This window comes from Stenella coeruleoalba (assembly GCF_951394435.1).
Source record: "Stenella coeruleoalba genome assembly, chromosome: 9".
Classification (NCBI taxonomy): domain Eukaryota; kingdom Metazoa; phylum Chordata; class Mammalia; order Artiodactyla; family Delphinidae; genus Stenella; species Stenella coeruleoalba.
This window is the reverse complement of record NC_137155.1, coordinates 68,183,859-68,199,226: the sequence shown is the minus strand read 5'-3', so window position 1 is coordinate 68,199,226 and position 15,368 is coordinate 68,183,859. Positions and strand designations below refer to the sequence as shown.

Below are 15,368 nucleotides of genomic sequence, written 5' to 3'. Positions count from 1 at the left end.
TGAGGATGGAAGTCCTGGCTCCCCATTTGGCTTTTGCAGGTGTGAGAAAGGCCAAAGTGTTTTGTAGAATTCAGCTGCAGTAGAGCAATGACTGCTAAAAGTTTTTTCTTCTTAAACTGCCCATTTCCTGATCCTTTCTTCTTAAACTGCCCATTTCCTGCCCAAGAGAATAGGCTTTTGGGGGGAATTTTCTTTGCAGTAGTTGGTGTTTCAAGACGGCCAGCTTCTTCGGCTCCAGGGGTGGGATATATGAGGCAAAAAGAAAACCCAGAGAACTCAGCACTATGTCCTTCCTTGGGTCCAGGGTCTCTAGCCAGTCTTTTCTTTCCACCTTCCAGAGTTGTATTCTGTTTGTTTTATATATAATGGAGGGGTTTTAGTTGTACTTGGCAGGAGGAATTGGGAAAAACATATATACTCCACCTTCCCAAAAGCAGAAGAAAGGCTCCTTCATTTTGGTTTTGATGGTAACATTTCAACTGCTTCCTGGCAATACAGCTCGAACACAATTCTAAAATTATAATGGCAGAGCAAACAAAATCATAGGAAATGCTCCATGTGGTCAAAGACTGCCCGAGGTCAAAAGCTAGAACACTTTTTCAAACTGCTTTGTATCCATAGGCAGGGTTGAAACTACCAAATTTCTCTGAGACATGCATGGCCTGTAGGGCTTCACAGTGTAATAATCAGTGCAAATTAAGAGACTTGAGAAGGCAATGCATGAAGCTCGTGGATGGATTTGGGCAGGCAGTTTGATCGTCCGGTGTGCTACAATTTTAGGAAAATCACATAAAGTGAAACCTTCCCCCACGTAGCTCTGTTGTGCCCCTTGCTGTGTGAAAAACCAAGCTCACTCTAGGTATGTGGGATGAAGTTTGCGAGAAAACATGCACTTAAATTGTTTGGCACCTTAGTTTTATGCTTTAAGGCTCTTTTTTTTTTTTTGAGTCCTCAGGCAGACCTGGTTTGAATCCTACTCTTCCCTTTGATTAACTACGCATGCTCTTGGGCAAGTTACCTAGTATCTTTAGCCTCTGTTTCTTTGCCTTTAAAATAGAGAAAATAATTTTACTTATCTCAAAGTTAGTGTGAGGGTTTCATCAAATCTGTAGAAGTGTTTAAACAATATCAGTACATTTTAGCCGTTAGTAATTGTGGTAGCAACAGTGGTCCGTAATATTATTGTTATTATTACAGAAGTAATACCTGTGTTGTTGTTGTTATTGTTACCGAATTAACCAAAATCAATTACATACTCACAAGTATAGAAAAGAAAGGTGGCTTTAATCAGAATGCCGGCAATCTGGGGAGATGGTGGACTCAGCATCCCTCAAAAACCACCTCTGAAGATTCTGCTCAGCCATGAAAGGGTTTAAAGGGAAACAGGGTAGTAATCTCAGTTCATCACTGAGATGCAGGTCAGAGTCATTGCCATCCCCAATGTGTGCAGGCTTGTCAACTCCCTTGTGATCTTCCTCTGGATGTTATCTTGTTCATACAGTTTGGTCACACATTCTGTTCGGGAGATTACTGAAGGGAAAGCTAGGGAAGAGATCTGGTCATCTGTTAATTACTTATTCTTCATTTCTACTTCTTTGATGTACGGAAAGAACTGACAAGTTAGGCAAGGTATTGTGTGATTAAAAGATTTGAAATGTGTGCTTGGGCTGGAGATGAGTAGAGCATGGAGGTCCCTGGTTTAAAAGTTAGTTACAATATAGCTTTGCTAAAGTGACAAGAAAAGGGGCTTCCTGCTCTTATAGCAAACAGGGCAGTTTCCTGTAAAGAGCGCTTGCATTATAATGAATTCTATGGTGAGAAATATGTTCTGGTCATTGACAAGGTCATTTCTCTGGGCACTGAAGACCTGTCTAATTTCTTCATCATTTTCTCTTATTTAGAGAACAGGCTTTCTGAATAGGGAGTCTTTACATGGCAGTCCTACCCTGAGCACCCTTCAGTCTTTACAGAAAAGGTGCCCACAATAAGCAGACATAATGTAGGTAAAAGTCGGTCCCACAGTGTGTCGTGGTGAAGTGTTTCAGCTCTCTGTGAGTACCACGGCTGTCACCCTGCCTCCCAGTAACACCAACAGGATGACCGGCTTCCGCTCTTGTCATAATTCCAGATAATGGTAGCCTTATTTTTACTATCTAAAAGGATTGTACTTTTTGTTCTTCTACCAACTGCTCTTTTAGGTTTAAAATACTCTCTCTAGCTGGAAAAAAAAAAAAAAAGCAGCACCATTGTAATCGGCTCCTTTCAAACATCTAATTGTATGTGGAAGCAGATTTTATAAAGGGGCATACATGGCTGTTTGTTCACACCCTCAAACTAATTGGACTCCACAGTTCCTTACAAGTGATAAATGCCTCTTTTCTTCGCACATAATTCTGTTCAGCACCATTTATAGTGCGGGTGACTCAGTTCAGCAGGAGCCACGTCTAAGATATACTCTGCATTTATTGAAAGTTTTTGCGCACCATGGGCTGTGGTTGGGGGAAGGAGAAGAAGGCAGGAGAATTCTGTGAGATGTTTCTGGGGAAATTTGTGGGTATGTATAATAGAAGGTTTCTTGAAGACTGTTGTAGCCGTCTAATAATCTTATTCACAGTTATTGGTGGAAATGCCCAGTATGCTCAATCTAGTTGTAAAATGGATGCAAGCCACTATAGCATAGAGTTCTTTCTGATGGTGATTTGTACATTAAAAAGTTCCAACACTAAAATGAAGTGAATCTTGGCCAACAGTGGTTTTTTATTCATTCTTTTTAATAAATTGTGAGTCTAGGGTTTTCATGTAGACACTTAAAAATCTCTTAGAAACAAAGTTACATTACGGGTAAAAAATATTGGACGTCTAGGCCTCTTAACAGGGTTAAATGTGCTTGGAGTTCCTAAATTGATGAAGTGAATAAATAAAATGACATTGTACAGTAAATATTGGGATTGACAACATGTCTTAATTGTGCCAAGATTAGATATCAGGATGACAAGTTGTTTGCATTAGGCGTAAACCAGATGTGACAGATATAAATAGGATATGGATTCAAAGAGGTATTCTCCTAGGTATGGTGACTGTAAAGATTTAATGAAAGTCTATTCACTTTTGAATAATTTTTATTATTGCTAAAATTATTAAAAATAATGTCATTTAAGATATTTCACTATTCACAGAATGTATGTTGAAATAAATAAGAATATTGATCTAGTAGCTGCATTGGAGACAGTGTAGATAGGATGTAGAAAAACTAAGAGATGAAACATTGAATGCATTTCTACCAACTAGATTTACATTTTCATGTCAAGACATAAGACAGGCTAAAAGGTACAGACATTGGTTATCAACAGACAGATTCTTTTTTTTTTTTTTTTAAACATCTTTATTGGAGTATAATTGCTTTACAATGGTATGTTAGTTTCAGCTTCACAACAAAATGAATCAGTTATATATACACATATGTTCCCATATCTCTTCCCGCTTGCGTCTCCCTCCCTCCCACCCTCCCTATCCCACCCCTCCATGCGGTCACAAAGCACCGAGCTGATCTCCCTGTGCTATGCGGCTGCTTCCCACTAGCTATCTACCTTACGTTTAGTAGTGTATATATGTCCATGCCTCTTTATCGCTTTGTCACCGTTTACCCTTCCCCCTCCCCATAGCCTCAAGTCCATTCTCTAGTAAGTCTGTGTCTTTATTCCTGTTTCACCCCTAGGTTTTTCATGACATTTTTTTTTCTTAAATTCCATATATATGTGTTAGCATACGGTATTTGTCTCTCTCTTTCTGACTTACTTCACTCTGTATGACAGACTCTACGTCTATCCACCTCATTACAAATAGCTCAATTTCATCTCTTTTTATGGCTGAGTAATATTCCATTGTATATATGTGCCACATCTTCTTTATCCATTCATCCGATGATGGACACTTAGGTTGTTTCCATCTCTGGGCTATTGTAAATAGAGCTGCAATGAACATTTTGGTACATGACTCTTTTTGAATTATGGTTTTCTCAGGGTATATGCCCAGTAGTGGGATTGCTGGGTCATATGGTAGTTCTATTTGTAGCTTTTTAAGGAACCTCCATACTGTTCTCCACAGTGGCTGTATCAATTTACATTCCCACCAACAGTGTAAGAGGGTTCCCTTTTCTCCACACCCTCTCCAGCATTTGTTGTTTCTAGATTTTTTGATGATGGCCATTCTGACTGGTGTGAGATGATATCTCATTGTCATTTTGATTTGCATTTCTCTAATGATTAGTGATGTTGAGCATTCTTTCATGTGTTTTTTGGCACTCTGTATATCTTCTTTGGAGAAATGTCTATTTAGGTCTTCTGCCCATTTTTGGATTGGGTTGTTTGTTTTTTTGTTATTAAGCTGCATGAGCTGCTTGTAAATTTTGGAGATTAATCCTTTGTCACTTGCTTCATTTGCAAATATTTTCTCCCATTCTGAGGGTTGTCTTTTTGTCTTGTTTATGGTTTCCTTTGCTGTGCAAAAGCTTTGAAGTTTCATTAGGTCCCATTTGTTTACTTTTGTTTTTATTTCCATTTCTCTAGGAGGTGGGTCAAAAAGGACCTTGCTGTGATTTATGTCATAGAGTGTTCTGCCTATGTTTTCCTCTAAGAGTTTGATAGTTTCTGGCCTTACATTTAGGTCTTTAATCCATTTTGAGCTTATTTTTGTGTATGGTGTTAGGGAGTGATCTAATCTCATACTTTTACATGTAGCTGTCCAGTTTTCCCAGCACCACTTATTGAATAGGCTGTCCTTTCTCCACTGTACATTTCTGCCTCCTTTGTCAAAGACAAGGTGACCATATGTGCGTGGGTTTATCTCTGGGCTTTCTATCCTGTTCCATTGATCTATATTTCTGTTTTTGTGCCAGTACCATACTGTCTTGATTACTGTAGCTTTGTAGTATAGTCTGAAGTCAGGAAGCCTGATTCCTCCAGCTCCATTTTTCGTTCTCAAGATTGCTTTGGCTATTCGGGGTCTTTTGTGTTTCCATACAAATTGTGAAATTTTTTGTTCTAGTTCTGTGAAAAATGCCAGTGGTAGTTTCATAGGGATTGCATTGAATCTGTAGATTGCTTTGGGTAGTAGAGTCATTTTCACAATGTTGATTCTTCCAATCCAAGAACATGGTATATCTCTCCATCTATTTGTATCATCTTTAATTTCTTTTATCAGTGTCTTATAATTTTCTGCATACAGGTCTTTTGTCTCCTTAGGTAGGTTTATTCCTAGGTATTTTATTCTTTTTGTTGCAATAGTAAATGGGAGTGTTTTCTTGATTTCAGTTTCAGATTTTTCATCATTAGTATATAGGAATGCCAGAGATTTCTGTGCATTAATTTTGTATCCTGCAACTTTACCAAATTCATTGATTAGCTCTAGTAGTTTTCTGGTAGCATCTTTAGGGTTCTCTATGTATAGGATCATGTCATCTGCAAACAGTGACAGCTTTACTTCTTCTTTTCCGATTTGGATTCCTTTTATTTCCTTTTCTTCTCTGATTGCTGTGGCTAAAACTTCCAAAACTATGTTGAATAAGAGTGGTGAGAGTGGGCAACCTTGTCTTGTTCCTGATCTTAGTGGAAATGCTTTCAGTTTTTCACCATTGAGGATGATGTTTGCTGTGGGCTTGTCATATATGGCCTTTATTATGTTGAGGAAAGTTCCCTCTATGCCTACTTTCTGCAGGGTTTTTATCATAAATGGGTGTTGAATTTTGTCAAAAGCTTTCTCTGCATCTATTGAGATGATCATATGGTTTTTCTCCTTCAGTTTGTTAATATGGTGTATCACGTTGATTGATTTGCGTATATTGAAGAATCCTTGCATTCCTGGAATAAACCCCACTTGATCATGGTGTATGATCCGTTTAATGTGCTGTTGGATTCTGTTTGCTAGTATTTTGTTGAGGATCTTTGCATCTATGTTCATCAGTGATATTGGCCTGTAGTTTTCTTTCTTTGTGACATCCTTGTCTGGTTTTGGTATCAGGGTGATGGTGGCCTCGTAGAATGAGTTGGGAAGTGTTCCTCCCTCTGCTATATTTTGGAGGAGTCTGAGAAGGATAGGTGATAGCTCTTCTCTAAATGTTTGATAGAATTCGCCTGTGAAGCCATCTGGTCCTGGGCTTTTGCTTGTTGGAAGATTTTTAATCACAGTTTCAATTTCAGTGCTTCTGATTGGTCTGTTCATATTTTCTATTTCTTCCTGATTCAGTCTTGGCAGGTTGTGCCTTTCTAAGAATTTGTCCATTTCTTCCAGGTTGTCCATTTTCTTGGCATAGAGTTGCTTGTAGTAATCTCTCATGATCTTTTGTATTTCTGCAGTGTCAGTTGTTACTTCTCCTTTTTCATTTCTAATTCTATTGATTTGAGTCTTCTCCCTTTTTTTCTTGATGAGTCTAGCTAATGGTTTATCAATTTTGTTTATCCTTTCAAAGAACCAGCTTTTAGTTTTATTGATCTTTGCTATCGTTTCCTTCATTTCTTTTTCATTTATTTCTGATCTGATTTTTATGATTTCTTTCCTCCTGCTAACTTTGGGGTTTTTTTGTTCTTCTTTCTCTAATTGCTTGAGGTGCAAGGTTAGGTTGTTTATTCGAGATGTTTCCTGCTTCTTAAGGTGGGCTTGTATTGCTATAAACTTCCCCCTTAGAACTGCTTTTGCTGCATCCCACAGGTTTTGGGTCGTTGTGTCACCATTGTCATTTGTTTCTAGGTATTTTTTGATTTCCTCTTTGATTTCTTCAGTGATCACTTCATTATTAAGTAGTGTATTGTTTAGCCTCCATGTGTTTGTATTTTTTACAGATCTTTTCCTGTAATTGATATCTAGTCTCATGGCGTTGTGGTCAGAAAAGATACTTGATACAATTTCAATTTTCTTAAATTTACCAAGGCTTGATTTGTGACCTAAGATATGATCTATCCTGGAGAATGATTCTTATATACCTATTTGTATTTGAAATATAACCCCCAAGCTCAGTTATATTTCCTCAATAAAATAAATCAGTCTGAGCAGCAGGAAGAAGAGCCAGAGATACCTAGGTTAACACCCCAGCTTCACCATTTTCTGACTGTGGAATGTGGGATAAATATGTTATTAACTTTAACAGATCTCACTGTAACGTTAAGTTAATAGTGTCCACCCAACAAGGCTCTAGTGAGGGATAAACTTGATAATATAATCAAAATACAGCAACTTACACATAGTTCCATAAATGATAATATTGTCATAATGTCTTATTTTTTTAAAGTTTAGAGATATAATTGACATGCAAAAAATTGCATGTGTTTAAAGTCTACAGTTTGATAAAATTTTGACATAATATACATACCTGTGAACCTTCATCACCATCCAGATAATGAACATGTCTATCACTCTTGCAAGTTTCTTTGTGCTTGTTTGTATTCCCTCCCTCTTGCCCCTCTTCATTACCTCATCCCCAGGCAACCACTGACCTACTTTCTGTTACCATAGATAAGTTTGCATTTTCTAGATTTTTATATGAATGGAATCATACAGTATGTGGTTATTGTTGTTGGTTTTTTGGGGGGAATGGTGAAGGAGGAGGGCATTTTGACTTCTTCAATATAATTATTTGAGTTTCATCAGTGTTACTCTGTTTATCAGTAGTTCATTTCTTTTTAATGCTGAATAGTATTTTATTATATGGATATGCTATAATTTGTTTATTCATTCACCTGTTCGTGAGCGTTTGGATTGTTTCTGGTTTGGGCTTTCTGTTCTATTTATCTATTTTTCTGTTTGGACATCAGTAACACAGTATCCTGATTACCTTAGTGTTATAGTTTAGTCTCGAAGTCAGGTAGTCTAAGACCTTTAAGTTTGTTCTTTTTCATAGTTGTTTTCACTATTCCAGGTCCTTTGCACTTCCATATGAATTTTAAAATCAGCTTGTCACTTTCTGCCCCCCAAAATACCTGCTATGATATGGAGTGGGATTGCATTGAATTTATATATCAATTTGGAGTGAGTTAACATCTTAACAATATTGAATCGCAGTCTATGAACATAGTATATCTCTCTATTTATTTAGGTCATCTTTAATTGCTCTCATCAAGGTTTTGTAGTGTTCAGCAGATCTTACATATATTCTGTCATATATATCACTAAGTAGTTCATATTTTAATGGTATTATAAATTATATTATTTTAAATTTCAATTTCTAATTGTTCATTTTCATTATGCAGAAAATTGATTTTTGTACACTGAACTTGTATTCTTAAACATTGATTAACTCACTTAAGTAGTTCTAGTAGCTCATTGTAGATCCTGTAGCATTTTCTTTGTACACAAATATGTTGTCTGTGAATAAAGACAGCTTTTTTAAAATTCCTTTCCAATCTGTATTTCTTTATTTCTTGTTCTTGCTTTATTGCACTTACTAGAACCTTCACTATAATGTTGAGTAGAAGTGGTGAACTGTTTAAGTCTTGGGATGTCTGAAAAGTCTTTATTTTGTCTTTGTTTTTGAAAGAATTTTACTGGGTAACAAATTCTTGGTTGATAGTTGTTTTCTTTCAGTACTCTAAAGATGTTGCTCCACTGTTTTCTAGCTTGTATTGTTTCCAGTGAGAAATCTCTCATATTTATCTTTAGTTTGTATTGTTTCCAGTGAGAAATCTCTCATCCTTATCTTTCTTCCTCTGGATATAATGTGTCTTTTTTTTCCTCTCACTGGTGTTAAGATTTTCTCTTTATCACTGGCTATCAGCAATTTTACTATGTTGTGCTTTGATGTAATTTTTTTCATGCTTTGTTTGCTTAGGGTTTGTTGAAATTCTTTGATATATAGGTTTATGCTTTTCAAAGAATCTGAAATTTTTTCCCCTTATTTCTTCAACTACTTTTTCTGACCCCTTCTCTTTGAGGTCTGCAATTACGTATATATTTTGCTACTTGAAGTTGTCCTAGAGTTCACTGTGCTTTTTTCTTCTCTTTTAGTTTTTTTTTTTTTCCTCTGTTTCATTTTGGAGGATATCTATTATGCTGTCTTCTTCTATATTGTCTGTTGACTGAAAAAAAATGCACAACCTAAAAGTTGAGAATTATGTTTTATTTAGTGGACTTACTGAGGAGTATAGCCCCAGATGGCAGCCTCTCAGATAGTTCTGAGGAACTGTCCCAAAGAGGTAAGGGAGGAACCAGGATATATAGGAGTTTTTACTGGAAAAAAAAAAAAAATGTAGTCGAACATCGAAAGATTATTGCTAATCACAAAAAACAGACATCTCAAGTAAATGATTTTAGTGCTTTTCTACGTATGAGAAGATTCAAGAGTCTGGGCTTATTGAAATTATTCCTTTGATATCCATCTTAACTATCTAGGACCAGTATCCTGTTTTCTCCATCCTGAATTCCCCTCAGGGTGCACCATCAGGGGTGGCTGTAGTAGATGATGACTCAACAGCCTTTGTTTACTGAAACGGCAGGTGACGTTCTTTGTCCACAGTCTAATCTGACATTAGTCCCATTCAGTGAATTTTCATCTCATACATGACAATCTTCATCTCTAGAAGTTTAATTTGGTTCCTTTTGAAATCTTACATGCCTCTAATTAACATGTTCAGTCTTTCCTCAAGCTTCCTGAATATATAGAATACAGTACTAAAAACTATTTTAATGTCCTTGACTGCTAATTCTATTATGTGTGTCATTTCTGGTCTCTTTCTATTGATTGATTATTTTCTCTTCTCATTTGTTTCATCATTTTTTTTCCTATTTCTGTGTAAGCCTAGTAATTTTTTATTGAACGCCAGACATTGTAAATTTTACCTTGTTGGGAGGTGAATTTTTTTTTTAATTCCAAAAACTATCTTTGACCTTTGCTGTGGGATGAGGATGGCAGTTTCTTGGGGACGTTAGATTGTTCCAGGTCTTGCTTTTGAACTTTTTTAGGTAGGATCAGAGCAGCATTTATTCTAGGAGTAATTTTTCCCCACTACTGAGGAAAAGAGTACTTTTAGTACTCTAACTGATGCCCTGATGCCCTATTAGTAGTGAGGATTTTTCAGTCTGACTGGTGAGAATAAACACTATTCTCAGTCATATATGAGCACCAGTCATGTATGAGCTCCCAGTCCTTTCAAGTAGTTTCTTCCTAGCCTTGGGTTATTTCTTCATACACATACACTAAAATATTCATGATTGTGCCCTTAAATTTTCTATTTCTTGTGTTAAGTATCAAGGATTCCTTTGTGCATTAACAAAGTAATATGTTGAGCTTAGAGGGTATTTCTGCTAGCCCATACTGGTTAGTACTTAAATATTTGCCCTAAAAAGTGTGTAGGGATAATTACTTGTCATATCTGTGTGTTGCAGATGATTATCCACATGCAAGGAGCCAGCTTGCATCTCTGGTTACCCTGACATGGCCATTAAGTAGCATCCTCAGGCCTCCCATGGCCTTGGTGGGGATACGTTTGACTGTCCTGACTTAGCTGCCTCTCTTGGTAAATCCGATTACTCGGGGCTTTTAGTCTCAGATTTTACATGTGAGCCTGTAATCTTTTTCCATGTAAACTCAAAGAAACCAATTCCCAATTAAACTGAATTTCTCTAAATGCACAGTCAATTACCACTGATTACTTCTCCTGTTGTGCTTGTATTGTTTTAAATGTAACTAAAAGTAGATAAATTCTTTGCTGAGCAAAACAGTTTGCATTGAAAACATATATTTTAAGTTAGAAATGCATCAGGAAATACAAGTGATAGCAATTTTATAAGTCTTCAAATCTATGGATGCTATATATATTTTTTCTTTTTCATTATTAATTTTTAAGATTTGGACTTTGTAGGAGTCAATCACGTAGCACCCAAGCACAAAAGAATCACAGTTAACTTAAACTGTTCTTAGACTTGTGATTGCCAAGGGGGAGGGGAGATGGGGGAGGGGTGGGTTGGGAGTTTGGGGTTAGCAGATGCAAACTAGTTTATACAGGATGGATAAACAAGGTCCTACCATATAGCACAGGGAACTATATTCAATATCCTATGATAAACCATAATGGAAAAGAATAAGAAAAAGTGTGTATATATATGTTCTGTATTACAGAATCATTTTACTGTACAGCAGAAATTAACACAACATTGTAAATCAGCTAGACTTTAATAAAATAAATTTAAAAAAATAACTAAACTGTTCTTAAAAGGAGATTGAAACAAACATTATGCAATGTATGGCTTTTTTGACACCCAACAAGTCAGCAGATGAACACTGATGAGCTGGAGAAGGTCATGTGAGTTCAAAAATGGAGCATGAAGGTACAGGAAGAGCTTTGGAGTAGAAAACCGCAGGAATAACTGCAGCTCTGCCAGTTTCTAGCTGTGTGACTTTGGGCAAGTCTTTTAGCCCACCAAACCTACATTTTACTTTCTTTAAATTAGCATTCCCTGTGTTGTACAGCAGAAATTAACACAATATTGTAAATCAGCTATACTTCAATAATATTATACCCCCTACCTTATAACACTGATATGAGGCTCAAACAGTATAATGAATGAAGACATAGTAAATGCTTAATAAATGGTCAGGAGCCTCAGTACATTATCTTCTTTAAGTGTGTGGAGTTACTTCCCTACTGAAAAGCTTCCACCCAAGTTAAAAAAAAATCCACTCTAAATTTTATTTTTTCATTATTTATTTATTTATTTATTTTTGGCTGCGTTGGGTCTTTGTTGCTGCGTGCGGACTTTCTCTAGTAGTGGTGAGCGGAGGCTACTCTTCATTGTGTTGCGCGGGCTTCTCATTGCAGTGGCTTCTCTTGTTGCAGAGCATGGGCTCTAGGCGCACGGGCTCAGTACTTTTGGCATGCGGGCTTCAGTAGTTGTGGCACATGGGCTCAGTAGTTGTGGCTTGCAGGCTCAGTTGCGGCACAGTAGTTGTGGCACACGGGCTTAGTTGCTCCACGGCATGTGGGCTCTTCCTGGACCAGGGATTGAACCCGTGTCCCCTGCATTGGCAGGTGGATTCTTAACCACTGTGCCACCAGGGAAGTCCCCACTCTAAATTTTAAAATGCATGTGTACCAAGTAAATGGTAATCATTACAGGGAGAAATTTTACTGTAATATTATGGTTAATTTAGATTAAGACAACATCATAGGGTAAATTTGGATCATAGTGGGTTTTCTTTTCAAGTGTTCTATTTGAGATCAGTTGAAGGTAAGTTACTGATGTTTTTTTATGTACTTAGTAAAAAACATGCTTCCTTTTTTTTCTCTTAGGGGGAGTTTGTTGCTTGTCTCCTGTCCCTGTTACGGCAAATGACAGATAGACATTATCAACAGCTTCTTGATAGTTTCAATACGAAAGAGGAACTAAGGGTAAGTGACATTTTTTAAAGTGTCTAATATATCTTTTTAGTTTCTCTTGTTCTTATTCATCATGGTTCAGATGGGTTTTTGACAATTGCTTTACCTGATTCCATTCAATTCTGTTTTTTATCAGATTTATGCACAGATTTGCTCTTCTGTCTTGATTCTTTAAAATCTCTGTACTCAAGCCAAGCAATTAATTCTTACTTTGGACAAGCATATAGGATTTGAAATGCCTGCCATCAAAGTCCAGTAACCTAGAAACAGAATAACAGAACTAATGAGACAAAAGCAAATAGACTGAGTCTAGTTAAGTGGACTTAGAAATATTGCCTTAATAGCAGATAAGGGAGTATGTATTACAATATTAGCTGATTTCATCCCTCTAAAAACACAGTGAGAAGTTCTGGCTACAACATTCTGACTAGGGAGGCAGAGCTGTATTTGCCATTCTCTGTGGGCTTTGGTCTAATCAATATGCTGTGCTACTCTGACAGTGACATTAAATGGAAGATATTGATGCTGGCTTTGTAAAAATCCAATCCTTGCTAAGATTTAGGTGACTTTAACACTTCCTTCATGGTGTTCACTAAAACCTTAGAAGCTGATTGTCCTCAGTCACAGGAATGACCTATCTTCTGTCCGTATTTACTTTTATTTCTCTTCCATCGCTTCAGTTTCTAGACAGCTTCATACATAAACCATCAAAATGGAAGGGTCACTTAAGTGCTGGTGAAACCATACTCTTTCTCGGATGGGACTTGAACCCAGCCAAAACTCAGATTGGGACTCGAACCCACGGTCTGGGTCTTGAACCCATGTCACCCGCAGATTGGGACTTAAACGCACCATCTCTGACCTAGGAGGGGACTTGAACCCACTGTCTTTTTTTTTTTAGCAAGTTTATTGGAGTATAATTGCTTTACAATGGTGTGTTAGTTTCTGCTGTATAACAAAGTGAATCACTTATACATATACATACATCCCCATATCTCCTCCTCTTCCATCTCCCTCCCACCCTCCCTATCCCACCCCTCTAGGTGGTCACAAAGCACCCAGCTGATCTCCCTGTGCTATGCGGCTGCTTCCCACTAGCTATCTATTTTACATTTGAACCCACTGTCTTTTAATTGAAACTACTCACCTGGTATCAGGACTTACTGAAGCTCAGGTTCTTTTGTCTCAGAAGAGAAAGAAGTCAGCATGAGGCAAAGCTATAGGCAAAGAGTGAGTTTATTAGCATAGGATGCTTGTGAGAGATAGAAGCTGGCCAGCAAGGGAGCATGGCCCCAAGAACAAAGAGGGCTACACTTTTATAATCAAAGAAAAAGTGGGGAGGGGAGAAGACGACCTTCTTCCTCATTTTTGGGTAGATGTCAAGGCTTACATCATTAGTTCCTCCTTTGACCCTCTATGGTCCAACCGGGACTGTCATGGCGCTATTTAAATCATATGTGTATTAGCAAAAGGGTATTAACATATACTTAAATATGGTAGTTCATCTCAGATTTTGGTATAATGTCCCCCTTCACCTGGTTTCTTTCCCCTTTCACCTATATTCCTGTCTTGGCTACATGCAGAATGCTACTCTTCAAGGACCATTAATTCCCTGACTTCGTGTAACATGATTCAGATCCCATACCTACTCTCTGGTGTTTTAACTATCAGGACTTGTGGCTTGAGTGTGCCTGGCCCTTGAATGCACCTGCTCTTCCTAAAAGGTAGTATAGATTGTTGCTAGGTTACTGGATTATTTTGTTGAGTGGTCATTAGCTTACAACAGTCTCCCAGACTTCCTTAAAATTCCCTTCCCTAGTGGGATTGCTAAACAAACTATTTAATTATCCTACTCTATCCCTATCACTTGGGGATGGAGAATTATAAGACAGTGGTTATAGGCACAGTGTAATGTTTGCATGATTACAAGCCTTCATAGTGCCTTAGAGGAAGATTTCTAGATTTTTTTCAATATAGATAACGCATAGGGATCACTTATCTTTGACTTTTAACTGTTGTATCATCTCAGAAGAATCTTTCAGTTACCTTGGATCAGTTGACAAGCTGAGTCATATGAAACAAAGAATAGGTTTGGGCAGATGTAATCTATCTGACAGTTGATTAGCATGTGCCCAAGCCTGAAAATATCATGTTTTTCATGCTTATATTTAATCTTGAGTTTAGAATTAAAAATGGATAAAGATCTTAGAACTTACCCACTTACATACAGAAACCCATATGGTTAAAAAGGAAAATAATCGTGCAGTTATTAATTTTCATCACAAGTTGAATATTTAACGCAGCTGAGGAACCATTAGGTTTTACTCAAGAAGTCTATGACTTCGTATTTCAAAATTTCACATAGGAAAAATTACATATTTTCACAGGTCCTGGGAATGAGAAAAAAATAGTAGAAAAGCATAAGTTGAAAAACATGATTTGTTTAATCTAGGTATTGAGTTTTATGCTTTAATAGTCATATTAACAATAATGAAGCAAATGAAAGTAATGAATAAAGTGTTTTATGTGGCTTTCCCTCATTTCAGTCAGCCACACACCTTTTCAAGGGACACATGTTTCCCACTTCAAAGTAGCCGGGCCTAAAAAAAAATAAGAAAAAAACCTGGGCCTTCAGGCCAAGGAAATTTTTTTAACAATATTAATTACTCTATCTGTCCTTCAGATTGAGCAATTCCAACGTACCAAGTGCTACCAGCATTATTATGTAACCAGAAGCAAAAAGGCCAGTTCCTATAGGGGGAAGAGTCAAACTGGTAATGGGCGGTAACATAGGCAAATGAGAGTGGTGAAGACACAGAGTAAGCACACAGTGCTTTGGAGCATCTAGGAATTGCTGCCAGCCCCAACTCAAGGCTAGAGGAAAACTCCCCAAGGGAGGTCTCAGCTGAGAGCTGGGTGGGAGTATGCTGTCCATCTTTGGCTGAGACGTTCAGATCTCTCAACTAAAACATCACCTGAATATCCTAACTGACATACCACAGTTGCCAT

At 37.3% G+C, this 15,368-nt stretch overlaps 1 protein-coding gene across 3 annotated transcripts in view; it reads left to right on the top strand.

Annotated features, from left to right (window-relative positions):
* DOCK4 (dedicator of cytokinesis 4) overlaps positions 1-15,368 on the top strand; it is a 485,013-nt gene that overhangs the window by 379,075 nt on the left and 90,570 nt on the right. For all 3 annotated transcript variants that reach the window (XM_079931089.1, XM_079931088.1, XM_079931087.1), the window contains one exon: positions 12,273-12,371. In XM_079931089.1, the coding sequence (XP_079787215.1) occupies positions 12,273-12,371 (99 nt within the window). The remainder of the gene's footprint in view (positions 1-12,272; positions 12,372-15,368) is intronic.